The 14,582-nt window shown below is 47.1% G+C and overlaps 1 protein-coding gene and 1 long non-coding RNA gene across 8 annotated transcripts in view; one reads left to right on the top strand and one right to left on the bottom strand.

The window, feature by feature from the left end:
• Window positions 1-1,092: 1,092 nt before the first annotated feature.
• LOC140252984 (uncharacterized) lies at window positions 1,093-8,303 on the bottom strand. Its single transcript, XR_011903755.1, has 3 exons — window positions 8,098-8,303; window positions 5,241-5,343; window positions 1,093-1,945 (listed from the first exon to the last, which is right to left on the bottom strand). It is a non-coding gene; the product is annotated as an uncharacterized lncRNA (long non-coding RNA).
• Window positions 8,304-8,730: 427 nt separating this feature from the next.
• The window catches only part of NPAS3 (neuronal PAS domain protein 3), a 583,321-nt gene continuing 577,469 nt past the window's right edge, over window positions 8,731-14,582 (top strand). For 4 of the 7 annotated variants that reach the window (XM_072338280.1, XM_072338278.1, XM_072338279.1 and 1 more), the window contains exon 1: window positions 8,731-8,885. In XM_072338280.1, coding sequence (XP_072194381.1) covers window positions 8,731-8,885 — 155 coding nt within the window. Of the gene's footprint in view, window positions 8,886-11,663; window positions 12,289-14,582 lie in introns of those variants that run through there. The other 3 variants (XM_072338283.1, XM_072338282.1, XM_072338281.1) reach the window with 1 other exon arrangement.

Below are 14,582 nucleotides of genomic sequence, written 5' to 3'. Positions count from 1 at the left end.
GTAATTATCCTTAGACCGAGCAATTTCTCCACAAGAGAACATTTACAGTAATTCTGAACAAAGAAATATAGATTCACTCTCACATTAACTTTGTGCTTCATGGAGGAAAAAGGCATTGATTCATTTTCTGCTCCTTAGCTACTTTTCTCCATGCATAAAACCTCAGGAAACCTCCAGTCTGGCTTTCTGGGGAGGTGGGGAAGGACTACATCTCAGTGGCGTCAGGTTGACTACATTTCTAACTGTTCATGTATGAACACAGGTGGTTTGAATCATAAAGATACTGAACCTCGGATGATTTTGTAAGAAATTACCATGAGATGCAAGTCAGATTCTCATTTCTCGAGTTTTGATGGTGTGAGTTCAGCTCTGGGCCCATTTTGAAAAGCTAGCAGTAATTTTATCCTCCTGCAGCATCATAACAAAACATATGGAATTATATGTGTGTAATAAAATGATTAATATCATAATTTAGATACCAGGACTTAAAAGGAAAAGAATGATTTGCAATATCAAACATCAATTGTTAAAATAGTTTTGAAGACCTTAATCTCTTAAAAGTCAAATTATTTTAGATTATTCCCAATTGTGGCCTCCCCCACACCCAAAAATCAAATGCAAATAAAATTGATGTTAGTAGAAATAATAAAGACCCATAATAAATATACTCTGAAAGCTAAGAAAGTTACTTCTGTTTAAGTGATATAATTCTTATTCCTATCTTCAAATATGAAAACACTGAAGTACATGTTGCTAGTCTATACCATAGCTCAAGAAAATGTTAATCTTTCTACTTCAGGTGTCTGGATACACCAGCGTTAGTCATTTTATTAATTCAAAACTTCTTTTTGCATAATGTGTCTTCTTTATTATGCTGTTCTTCACCCCTTGTACTTCTCTATAAGCTCAAAACAGTTTAGTAAAATTCATTAGAATCAAAATTCCAGCTTTAGAAGGAGTAATAGATTATAGTATATCCTAGAGAAATCTAGCTGGTATATTTTGTTGGCATATAGTGAAAGACCAGATGCACAGAAAATAAGGTAATGATATGAAAGCATAGAAAATACTATGGACTGTGAAACATTATTCAAAACAGATTACTAACTTTTTAATTAATTCAGTAGTTACATCTGAATATTGGATGAACTACTACTATCCTGTCTGTCTATCCACCAAAAGATTCAAGGTTAGTTGTACCTGTATGACAGTTTATTCAAGTTAAATGAAGTTGATTTTACTTTTATATTATTAATGATGAAACATCCCATGATACTACAGGCTTTGAAACAAAATTATTATTTCAAAAACATTGTTGCAGAAATTGAAAAGTTAAGGAGAAAAACATTATTACAAGTTTCAATTTAAAATAACAATTACATTGTATGTATACTGTTGCCATTATTACAACATCTTTTTGTATAAACTCTTATTTCAAACTGAAAAGGCAACATTTATATTAAATAAATAACACCTGGAAAACCTGCAAGAGGTTTATCCCACAATGGAAGATGCATATCAAGAGAAAAGATAATCCAAAGGAGTTCTCTTGCTTTTTCTTCTCTATAAGGTACACTAGTACACAGAAAAAAAGGATAATAACCTTAGCAAGTAGCAACTTTCATTTACCAATCTCATCAAGAGACTACCATGTAAAGTGTACAAATAAAGCAAAAGTAGACTTTACTGAATGTCAAAAGAAAAAAAAAATAGAATAAAATCTATTCAATTAATGTTGAACAAAGAAGTTATAATCTTCTTATGTACATCAATATCCACCCATATTATACACGCTGTAATTAAATCTATGTGGCTTTAAATCTGTAGCCAGAGAATAATGGCTAAATTCCATAACATTTAAGACAGAATATACTGATGAACAGGCAGAGACATGACTTATTTCCTTCAGTGTCCAGAAGGTCTTCATTCACTATGTTGCTAATACCTAAGAGTGTATAAAAATAAGATAATGTGATCCAGCAGCAACAGGAAAGAGAGAAAAATAAGTAGCTTTCTGGGGAGTAATTCCAGTGAATACAGCAAAGTTAATGACTTTATTTAGGCAAAAACTACCATCCAGTCTACTTCTGATGAAGTACATAGTAAAATACTCTTTGAAACTTTAACAAGACTTATGACCAAGTATAAAAATAATTAATGGAAATAAAAAGAATGATACACATGCAAAAGCAGCTAACATCTAAGGTTCAGTGTGTTTTGGAATTGGAGCAAATTGTGGCAAGACAATGAGCTACCTTACCCGTGAGAATAGGCTGGAATTATTTCAGATCTTGTTTGTTTGTATGTTTGTTTGTTCTTGTCCAAATGAAAAATACAAGTAAGGATACTCGGTAAAGTGCTGCCTGTCATGTTTGTTCAGTTCTTCTCAGTGGTTACTGTGATATGGAAAGCAATGACTGAAGCACAGATAATATGAATGGTAACTTTGTGTTCAAATGTGTAACTTTGAAGTGAATAAAGCTCTCTTTTTAAGGTTTCCGATAGACCATGCATGAAAACTGCATAAAAGTTTGTTTTTAACCCAAGAGAAGCCTGAAATTGAAAAGATTTGAGATGTTTAAACTTTGAAAGTATCCTGTGAGTATGCTCAACACTTGAATTTCTTGACTGTGGAAAAAAGGCAGGGAAGATTTTGGACAATCAGCTTAACAGTAAGACCTGAAACCACATAACAGCAAATAGCTATAAATACAGCTATCTATAAATAGTAAATAAGAATGGATACCCTCTTAGAGATTTCTGTTCCTAGATGAAGATACACTTTCAGAGGCTAACTAGCATTCAAGTCTTTGACACATGTATTTCCTTAGAAGTTTTAATTCTTGTTGGAAAAACACTAAGATCAATGATCAAAGTATTTATTTCTGACTCATATATGCTTGAAGTTTCAGAAGTTTGGAGTCCCAGACATACATGGCTGCCCACCTGGGACTGTGCTGTGCTATGTAGGAACACAATGCACTGTTGTCTTCAATGAATTGAAAGAAATAATGCTGTTACTATAAACAAAACAAGCAAACAAACAAAAAGCAAATGTGGAGAACCATGGCTGTGAGGACTTAGCACAGTTTTAAACTGCACTGACAGAACTTTTATTGTGCTGTTGATATTGGTGCTGGTTGGAACTTCCAACCTGGACAGCAGGAAGGAAACAGATATGCTCAGTCTCATGAATTTTCATGTATTGTGTCCACTGCTGTAGGATTCACCAGTGCACTGTTGGTACCAAGGAGAAGAAACTAATAGTAGGCTTGTCTGAAAGTGCCCTGAGAGAAAGCTACGAGACACAGGCACTAAAACTGCCTGGAGGAGCACCACAGACTGCAAAATACACAGATTCTTCACTCTGCAGAAGCAGAGTCTGGAAAAATTCACTGTGCATCCATCTCTCGGTCTTCTGCTGGTGCTGCCAGAAAACCTGGGAAAGATCAGTGCTGTAGGAAACTTCTGGTGCTAAGAGAGGATTCATTAACCAAACTCTAAGACAAAGCAAAGGATGCAATTGGCTCAATTGGCTCTACTACTAGTGTTCCAGCCTTGGAAAATGTGCAGTCCTTTGTCATAATGACAGTGAGTCAGAAGTGCTCTTTTGCTTTCACACAGAGAGAGAATTAGGATAGTTGATGACTAAAAAAAAAATGATCCTCCTTCCTGAAACGTGTTTGGTGGTCAAAATGGAGCCTAGGTACGTACCTCTGGGCAAGTGAGCAGTGTATCAGTATTTCTCCACTGTGGATTCACCATCCTCATAAGGCTCTCAGCTGCCAGTACCAATGAGTGAGACGCTAAGATTTGCCTCAAACCTTGGCTGTATTTTCCCAGTGGCAGTGCAGTGTGCTAATCGCTGAGCCATTGGGATAGCCCTGTAGGGCATTCTTCTAATAGTTTTTCTAGTTCTTCCACTGATGTCCTTATACATCTTTTATGATTTCGATAGTGATGCTACTTTCCCCAGGCACTTTCCTTCTATCTTACTCTCTGCTTGCTTTTCTTTTGAATATAGGGGGAGGGAACTACCTTAATCTTGCCCTTCATTGCAGTGCAACCTTTCAGAAAAGTCATTTCCTTCATCTGCTCTTCCAACCCTGAGTACACATCAAGGAATTCTAAAGATGGAAAATATTTGAGCTCTTCCTATTTAAGTTTTGGTGATCTTTTTCCTGACTACACACTCTATTTAGAGGTTTTTCTTCTATACTGATGAACAGCCAGTTCTTTTCAATTTAGAATTAAACTCTAAATATTTTCTTCAAACTGTTCTCACTGCCTCTACAAAGGAATGAAAACAAAATGCAGCATTCAACAACATTTGAAGGAGAAAATCATGTTACCTTATGGAGTTTCTTTCTAGAAATTTTTTTAACTGCAGCTCTTCCCTAATATGCACTGCTGATAAGCACTAAAAAGAAATTCTTTTCTAACTATATATTTCTCTCATATTATACATAGATAAATTCCTTTGGGAATAACTTGAGCAATATAACCTGAGATATGTGGTAGCTGATGTACATGAAGTATTGAATATGAAAAATATTTTCACTGTATATATGTTATAAACTCTTGGAATACTGCCAGCAACAAAGGTGTTGGTCAGTTAGAGATGCTTTATCCCTGCTGTTTTTTTTCCCACAGGTCCATCTTCCTTTGTTTTCCTCATCTCTGTAATTCTCATTTCTCATCTCCCATTCGCTATTATGCAAGGTCCTTTTGAGGAGCTTCCTTTCCTTCACAGTAACTATACATATTGGTAGCAGCAACTGAAGCAACAGTCAGTGGGCACTTGTAGAGGTGGTGTGTTGTAAAATAATATATCGAATATTTAATGCTCCAAAGATGTGGACTTTATCTACACTTAATGGGTGGGGAGGCTGATTACTCATTCATAGCTACGCCACTTGTGAATGATGAGGTCACCCCTATCTCAGGAAGATAAATGCCATATCCTGTTATGACATATTCCTTTTGTATAAAATTAGTTCAATTTTCTCACTACTGAAGAATCAGTATAGCTGAGGAAAAAAAGTCACTTCAAGATAAAGGCATTTTTCTACTGTAATTCATTATATATCCTATTTTCATTTTATTTTATTTCTGTTCTGTTTTGTTCTATCTTATCCTGTTCTACGTATAGTATTTTACTCTCTACCCAAATGATATCTGACTAAAGTGAAGCAAAAATTAGATGATACAATGAAGCTTTGTAGCATTCTCTCTCATACCTGTCACAGGCTCCTTCCAACAGCAGATAATGAAAATTCAAAGTCAAACCATTTAACTTTAAGTAAATGGAAATGAATTTCCAGAGAAGAGAGATTTTTTCACCTGTGAAAAAAAGGAACAGCAGTACACTGACAATGCGAATCAAGATGTAATATATAATTGTGATAGATAGGTATATGTAAGGCATAAATATTAAACATTATTACATTACACACTGTCATGTGTTTTTAATTTTTATCTTTACTATGTTTTTGCCTAAGAGAGGAAGATCTAGAGTGTGTTGTATGAAACAGCAGTACTATATAAGAACATTTGTTAGATCAATCAATACTAAAGCAACTTGCAGAATATCTTACAATGGTATAAGGTATTTAGACAAAAAGTATGTCACTCAGACACCAGAACCTGTCAATAACCAGAGCAAAATGAGAAATAAATTCAATTAAAAATATGAGGCTGGATTCTCAGCTCTTTCACACGAGCATGCCGCACCGAATTCATTTTAATCCATCACACGGTCTTGTAGCATTGGTGAAATGCGTGGTGAATTGGGCCCACGCAATTTAATAAGGTGCAGAGAAGAGGCTTGATGATGGATATTTTCATTGGTGTATAAAATAAGACATCTCAGAAATTCTGTGTTTTACTGTTGTGATTAATTTGGGCACAAAAGATGCTAACAATCAAAATGGACTTTTCTGCAATATGAGATAATGTGTTTCATTTAGTATCTTTCCAGGGTGATGAGAAAGAAGGTGCTTATGTATTCTGCAGACATTTGCGAACCTACCTTGGAATCCTGCTGGTCTCACAGCATACAAAACTATTTGTTGGTAGTTCCACTGGCTCAATGGGTCTACTTGTGTGAGCAAAGTTACTGAGGCTGCCTTTTCAGTTGTGTTAACACTTAAATTCAGATACTAATCAATAGTTACAAAAGATCTCAAATAGAAAGAGAGAGAGAGTCTGGTTCTACACCATGGATGAAAACTGGTGACTTCCAGGACTAAGCTGAAGCAGGTTTGACTAAAGGCTCTCTGTCCAGGCTGTCCCTTTGAAACATGAAAACCTGCATGGAACTGCCACTGCAGAGCAGAGAGTGACAGTCAATGGATGGGGACCTGGACATGATTACATCCACTCTACTGCCTGGCCATACACTGATGGAATGATCATTTGGAAAATGGCTACTGCCCACATTTACATTCCTTTCAGCGTTGTTCCATAGCCAATTAGAGTGGTAGCCCAGCCTATATTCATGCCAGTCTTGTACTATATTGTAAGAAAAAGGAAAGGAGCAGCTCAGAAGTCTTTAATTATTCCTCCAGCCATTTATTGACCTGCTCTCTAAAGGCCATATAGGGGCCTTCATCTGCATGCAAAATTCCTATTGACATCACTGGGAGGGCCACAGGCAGATGGAAGGTACTTTGTAAACCTCACATTTTAAAGATATTGTAAGAGAAAGGCGAAGGACTAGCAGTTCTTGAAAAGAAGTGAACAGCTTTATCTAATATAGCTCTTTAAACTTGGAATTTGAATAAGGTTTTTTCCTAGCGAGCAACATTCCCCCTCTTCTCTGTGAGCAAGCTAACTCACACGTTTCTGTAAAGTCTTCATATTTAACACTCAAACAATTGATGTCCCTATAGTATAAACAGGATAGATAATGAATATAAGTGGGATAGAAAATTAATCCTACTTGCGAGGAAAGAGAGTCATAATTCACTTAGGCTTCTCAGCTCTTACGTTATGAGGTCTTCAGCTAACTCATGGGATCCATTCCACATCCCACAGATGCTCATTATGGATTCTTTTTATGTGCAACATGTGGGGACTAACCAGTTTCATATCTCCTGGTATTAGCTACAATCCAAAGCATTTTGTATTAAAACAGAATGCAAACACAGATGCTATTTAATACAAAGGATTTGAATGCAGTCTCTGTTTTAACATCAAGTTGGTGCGTCTTAATTTGGTTTGGAGTAGAAATGGAAAGAAAAGTCAAGATGAGAGGATACCGTTAGATTAGGAGCCCAGCTGAGATTCCAGGAGGAACACATGGGAAAGGGAGAGATGGGGCAAGGTGACAGCTCTAATTTATGGAAGCAGAGGATGCGGTGCCCTCGGGGCGGCGGGGCTTTTCCAGCACTGCACACACCGAGGCACTCCCGGCTTCCTGTCCCGTCCCGGAGCTCTGTGAGCCGCTCTTCCCCGGCCTGCAGCCGGCAGCGGGCTGCTGCGGTGCAAGGTGCACTGCCGTGCGCCTGGATCGCAATGTCCCCTTGCTGCTCTGCAAAGTGCACTGCAACGCACTTTTCGCTCTGGCACGCAGCAGCACGGAGCTACAGGTCCGTGGTTCGGGAGCGCCCCGATGCGCCGGGAGATCCGCTGGGACTCCCCTGCTGAAGGGACTCTCATGTCTCCCTTCCTTCGCTCCCGAGCGCGCTGTGGGCTCGCAGTCCACGGCCGGGGTCCCCCCCGACCCGGATCCGAGAAGAGAGCGCGGGCTGGGGGAGCGGCAGTGGCACAAAGGCTCCGAGACCGCTCGTCCCGCGGGGCGGCCGGGAAGGAGGCGCCGGGGCTCGGCGCGGTGAGTGCCGCGTGCGGAGGGCTTAGCACGGTGTGATCGGTGCGCTCACGCACAACGCACACCTTACAAGTTTGAGCGGCAATAACATTGCTGCACACTAGGAGGGGAGGAGAGTCAGCTCCCTATAATAGGAAAAAACTCCGCCGCTGCACAAAAGCGGCGCGTTTCCTCGCTCGAGAAAACCGTCCCTTCAGAGAGAAAGGGGGGCTGGGGGAAAGGGGGAGGGGGGGGAGGAGAGGGAAGCAAAAGCAAAAGCAAGTTACCAAGAGCGAGAACTCGCGCAGCAACCATCCGCCGCTCTTCCTCCTCTCCTCGGGACCGGAGCGGGGCTCTCCCCCTCCCCCCTGGCGAGGGCCCAACCGCGCTCCGCCGCCTTTCTTATTACTTCATTGAGCCTGAGCGATCCTCCAAGAGTCGCGTTTTGGGGAGGGGGGGTGGGGTGGGGGGGGATTGGGGGAAGGGGGAGGTGGAGGGACGAGGAGGAGGGAAAAAGGCAACATTCGCTGCTCATCATTTCCACCGCACCGCCAAAGTAACTGCGCCCCCCTCTCCTCCCGTCCCTCAGTCTGGATTTTCTCTGTATCCACAGCCGCCGTGCTGTTAGCCGTACCTTTTTCTTTCTTTTTTTCAATTTAGGAAAAAAAATTTTTTAGCTCTGCTCCCCTCCCCCCAGTCCCTCGCAGCCCGGCATCGTCCCCCCTTACCCCGCGCCCCCCCCCCCCAGCCCCTCTCCACCTCGCCCGGCAGCTCACATCAAAGCGCCCTGCCTCACTCCCAGCGGCCGCCACTCACTAATGGGATTGCAGCGTGCCCGGCTCCGCCGCTGCAGCCGCCGGAGGGAGAGCCGCTGCCGCTGCGCCTCTTCGCCGAGAGCCGCCGGGTGCTGAGCCGCGGGGATGATCAGGATCTTCCCGGATTTCAGCGTGCAGGTGACGGCGGCGGCCGGCGGGGCGGCCGGGGGGGTGCCGGCGGCGCCGGGCATGGGGCGAGCCGGAGCGGCGGCCAACGGGAACCCGCAGAACGTGCAGGGCATCACCTCGTACCAACAACGGTGAGCAGCGGGCGGGAGCGGGCGCGCGTCTCTTCCCGGGGCTCCCCCACTTGCTTTTTCTTTGTGCTTTTGTGTTTCTTTGTTTTCCCCCTTTTTTTTCTTTTAATATATATAAAAACATCTTGCCGTTTGATTGTTGCGGGTAGCTTGGTGGGAGGGGAGGGTTTTTTTCCTTTCCGCTTCCTTTTTTATTTTCAATACAGCATCTTTTAAAATGCACTGAGAAGTAAACGCAATCTCCCAGTTTTGTCTCGGATGAGCTGGAAAGCAACAATAGCTGGGGAGAAAAAAAAAGAAAAAAAAAAAAAGAAAAAAAAAGAAAAAGAAAAAAAAAAGAAAAAAAGAAAAAAAAAAAAAGGAAAAAAAAGTATGAGCACGGTCTCGTAGCGTGGCCGCTGCAAAGTTTGGGATCCCGTCCGCTCATCCTTTCTAAAGAGGAATTTCTCAATGTCAATGCCTTGTGCAGATCCCAGTGTGTGGCAGCCAGGGGGACAATTGATCCCGGGATGCCGATTGAGAATTTGCTTTCAAGCAAGAAAGAGACCAGTTTTCACTTGGGGTTGCACACTTGCAATTCCACACTGTAGGTTAACAGCATTACTGTGTCACCTGTTACTACAGGGAAATGCAGCACGAAACCCTCAGCACTGCTATTTATTTATTTTTTTCTCAACCTAAACGCATTCTGATGCAAATGCAGGGAATTCGCAGGGAGCGCCGTTAGGAAGCGGAGCGCACAAAGTTGGCAGGAACTCGCAGAGAAGTTCAGAGAGGTTCCCACCGCCCCAGCCAGCCCCGCTCCGCGCCGGCACTGCCTGAGCTCACTGCGGGCTGAGGTCGGGGTCACGTAATACTGTGCGGGGCGAGACCCGGAGTGGGGCTCCGGAAGGGTCTCAGGAGCGAAGCAAAGTGCTCACAAGAGTACTGACAACACCTCAATGTAGGCTGAGATCGGAGCGACACATTCACGTTCCTCTAAATGCAATAATGTCCCAACGAACTGACTTTTCAATACTAAAAAAATCCTGAGAAAAATGGAGTGTAATAACAAATACTTCAGCTAAATCTCTCTATAACGTAGAAGCTAAAACCAATAGAAAGCTTTAATGTCGTATTTCAAACAAATGTTTTAGAAGTCAGACCGAGCAGTGCCTGCTTTGGTCTCAGCAACTTTGGGCTCCCCTCTCTCACTCTGGGAAACACACACTGTGTTTCCCCTCTGATGCCCACGATAGAAAATGTTCCGTGCTAACTTTTGTGGGTTTTATTAAAGGGAAAGGCACGAGCACTAATATCCTGCAACAGCCCCTGTGATGCCCCATCACCTCCTTAGAATCATTTGAACTAAGCCTGAGCCCTGCTTTGCCATCGACCGTCCCCATACACAGTGTCTTGTCTGGGAGAGAGGGAAGGAGCGGATTAAAGTTGGTTTCTTTTCACGGTTGCGCTATGATTTTTGTTCACTTATAAAATCTTTAAATTACAATGGAAACTGACGGACATTTTAACGAGGAAGTACGGGCAGCGATCACAATAGTTGAGGTTGTGAAGTGGGGAAGTCAGGGGTCAGAAATGTCACATTGGCTTTTAGACAAATAAAAGGGACCTCTGGAGACTTTAAGTTAAACAGAAAGATACAGACGAGGCAGCGTGCGAATCTGTAGTGCTCGGCGTTGGGGAGTTGGATTGCGTCAGGCTCCGAGCAGGGGTAGCTCCAAGGGCAGGGCTCTGCCAAACCGTGACGGCCCCGGGCCAGGTGCGGTCCCGCAGCAGCCACCGCTTGGACCCCGGAGCACGCCGGGTGCTTCGGAAACATTTCCGTGCTTCTTCCAAATTGTAAATATTACCGACACGACGGCATCCTTTACGCTGAACGATTTTTCTCCGAGCTTTCTGGAAAAGCTTAAACCACAGCGGGCACGGACACCTCCTTCCGCGGTTGCACAAACCGAGGTGACACCTGTTAACTTTTTATTTTTTTTCCCTCCTTGTTGGAGCCGAGGCAGCAGCCGTGCGGGGAGGAGCTGGCACGTGGCACCCACAGCCCGCTCTCTCCGCTCCCCTCCTGCCCCGGCCCCGGGCTCGCGGCCCCACTCCTGTCGGTGGTGCGCACCTGCGCGCTTTGCCCCGGGCCGCGGACCCGCAGTCGTTGCTCTGCCGGCCCTTGCCCCGCCGCCCACCGGAGCTGCCGCAGAGAGGTGTCCCGTGGGGGTGCCGGGCTGAGCCCTAGGCCGGGAACCGGCCGGGGGGCTCAGGCCTGGGGTGCCGAACTGCAGGGCAGTGGCAAGAAGTAGCTACAAAGTTACAGTGGGGGTGGAAAGCTTGTAGCTTTCTCCTTTCCAGGTGTTCTGGATGAGACAACTAGGACAGCGGTTCCGTTTTCCCTCTCCTTAATTTCCTTCTCACTTTCACAGTCGTCAGTGAAGCTGCGCCCAGCACTGCATCCCCCCCAGCAACGCGGGGCACCTCCCCGCTCCCCTTAGCACTATGCCCCACTCGGGACACGGCTGCTCGGCCCCGGAGGGAGGGGGGTGCGTGGGGCCTGCTCGGTACTCGACCCTCGTCCGCTCCCGGTCCGCCGAGGAGTGAGCTCGCGGGTTTTCCGCTCCCGTGGAGATCCCTTACCTCCCCCACCCCACACCACCCCCCCCAGCACCTCTCCCCGCCGGAGCCGCGACTCCGGAGGAGGAAAGTGTGCGAAACTGCAACTGAGTGGCGGTGTTGCGCCGACAGCGGAGGCTGCGTCCCCTGCACACAGAGCGGGAGCGGAGTCGGGGAAGCAGCTGGAAAATGCCCAGAAATACTTTCACAGCGGTCAAGCGCGGAGATCCCCGCCTGCCCTCCTTCCCGCCCCCGCCCCGCTCGCCCCACGGCCCGGCACCCCTCGTAGCCCGGCCCAAGGGCGCGGGGCCGCGAGTGTGAGCGTGCGAGCGGCTGCGTTGTGTGTGTGTGCGCGCGTGTGTGCGTGGCCGTGCCGCACCTGCCGGGCGATGCCAGCGGCCGGGCTGCCCGCCGGGGCTGCGCCGCGGCTCGCTCTCCCCGCCGTCGCCGGCCGCCGCCGCCCGCGCTGGGCATGTCTCTGGGGCCGCCGGGGCCCCGGCTCCCTCCGCTCCTCGGCTTATGGACGGCGGCAGCGGCAGCAGCAGCAGCGCTAGCGAGCGAGCAAGCAAGCAACCTGCAGCAGGACCGCGCGGAGGAGCGGGAGCCCGCTATGCTTTGGCCTCAGTACTTTTCCTTAGCCCGTCTGGCTAAGCAGGGCCACCGCTGCCGCTGCTAGACACACAACACACACCAACATCAGGAGGGGGAAAAGTAAGGGAGAGAAAGAAAAAAAAAAAAAAAAAGCCAGGAAGATGGCGCCCACCAAGCCAAGCTTTCAGCAGGATCCTTCCAGGCGAGAACGGTAACACTTTCTCTTTATTGAACCTGCAGCCGCAGCAGCAGCCGCAGCAGCACCGGGCCGCGCCGCCGCCGGGGCCGGGGCTGGCTGCCATGGCGGGGGGGGGGGGGGACGCCGCCGGCACCGCCGCTCGCCCCGCCGGGCGCCGCGAGTTCCTCCGAGTGCGCCGCCGCACCCCGCGCCGCCACCGCCGCGCACGCACCGCCGCACCGGCACAGGGCGGCCGGCGGCAGACCCCGCTCCGCAGCCCCACCGCCGCGGCTCGCAGCGGCCGACTCTCGGCAGGGCGCGTTGGCGAGCGGGTGTGCGTGTCTGCGCGTGTGTGTGTGTGCGCGCGGAGCCCCCCCCCCTCGGGCGGCCCCCATCGCTCGGCGGCTCCGAGAGCGGCGCGGGGGGGGACGGGGGACGGCGGGGCGCCGCGCCAGGCCCGGCTTGCTGGAGCGGAGGGGCCGGCCCCGCCGGTGCCGTTCAAGTGCGGCTAGGCCGGAGCGGGGGGGCCGCGCCGCCGCCGGCCCCCGCGGCCCGGCCCAGCCCCGCTGCAGCCCGGAGGGTGCCGGCGCCCCCCGGAGCGGGCGGAGCGGTGCCGGGGCGCGAGCGGGAGGGAGGCGGGCAGCGGGAAGGGGGGCGCGGGGCTCCATCCGGACCCCCCTGGGACTTTTGTTGGGGAGAGCGCTCGCTGTGAACGCGCTGCACTGCTGACAAGGATCGCCCATAGCGGATCTGTTGTAGCGAAGTGAATCTTTCTAGAAGTGACCAGGAGGAAAGAAGAGTACAAGTTCATGTGATTACTTTGTGCTCCTTACAAAAGTGCTCCAAGCTGCGGTGCGGTGCTGCGCTGCGAGGAGGGGTGCGCCCAGAAGTGGGGGGCCAGGGGTGGCTTCTTCCACCTCTTCCCTTGAGAAGTGAACTTGAGGGTGAAGGATAAGGAGGGTTCCTTGTTTGCTGTAAAAATGAAAAGTAACATTTAGACAGCTTCTAAAAGTAGCTGGGCCGTGTGTTGCTCGCTTTCTACTTCACAGCACTGAAAACATACTTAAAAATAAAGTGTAAGGGGCCACTTAAACTTTAATCTTCATTTCAGACTTCTGGTTTTGCGTAGCATCAGCATTCCTCGAACAACTTCTTAACCCCCTGGATTCTGTCTGGATTCTGTCTCTGCTTTTTTCCAAGGGAGCCAGACTGCCCCACACAAGAAACTGAGCCCAGAAACACTGAGTGTGGGGCTTGTGGGCATTAACTGTTGCACACTGGGACAAGGCTGTATTGTCATGCAGCCTATTGGGAGATGCATGCGATGGGAACAAAGTGTGTTCTCCGGAGTCAGTAAATTACAGATTTTCATCTCCAACTATAATATTTTTTAAAAATCCCCATTCTGACAGCTGTAGAGACATCTCGTCTCTGCTGTGTTCACACCGCTTCCAGCAGCAGCTTTACTACCTTAGAGTTCTTTGTTGGGAAACAATTTGTATCAATAAGTCCTGTCCCCCCATACACAATTCTGCCGCCTCCTTTCTGAGCCCCGTACTGTATTAGTGCGAAGTGCATTTGCCAGGATAGCTTCAGTAATCTCTCCGGCAGAAGCATATTTGTGTGCCATTTTGGGAATTTCTCTGAGATAGGAATCTGGAAGATAGAATTAATTTCTAGGGGAAACTTCATAGCCTGTGCATGAGTGCTTTCTTTATCACCTGTCTCCATTTGGCATTCGGAGAAGGTAAATCAAAGTGCGCGATTTGTTATTCTGCTCCACTTGAGAGCTGAACTAAATAACACTTGGTCTGAAATTCTGATTGAAGTTGTAGGAGGATATACTGTATTTAATTTAATGCCCTTTAATAGCATCTTCTTGTTCAGCTCTGGTGCTGTCATTTTAAAGGTTGGATCCGAGTGGTTTTTCCCTGTAGGGAGTGGGAGGAGTAATGATTTCAGGGGAAAAAAGTCGTCTGGATTCCTTGAGCACTGTAGCCACAAAGTTGGCCCGGCGGCCGAGCGGCTGTGCTGTGCCCTTGGGGTTCCCCTTCTTATCGCCCCTCACAGTGCTCCGGTGTGGGTGTAAATATTGCATGTAGAGGCTGAGGACATTTTTCATATCAGAAATAACGTCGGTCTACCGTTCATTAAAAAAGTTTCTGGAAAGCTGTAGCAGTGCTTCAGTGCTCAGGCCCACATGTACTTTTTCTTACAAAATTCAGTAATGTGGCTTCGAAGCCCTGCATTAACTGTTGGTGTAAGCTGTATGTGCACATCCTTCCAGCAGTACGTGCCAGGCTTGTCGAGCTGTGGCACTCAGCAGT

The sequence above is a fragment of the Excalfactoria chinensis genome, chromosome 5, assembly GCF_039878825.1.
Source record: "Excalfactoria chinensis isolate bCotChi1 chromosome 5, bCotChi1.hap2, whole genome shotgun sequence".
Lineage (NCBI taxonomy): Eukaryota > Metazoa > Chordata > Aves > Galliformes > Phasianidae > Excalfactoria > Excalfactoria chinensis.
This window is presented reverse-complemented; position numbering and strand designations above follow the sequence as displayed.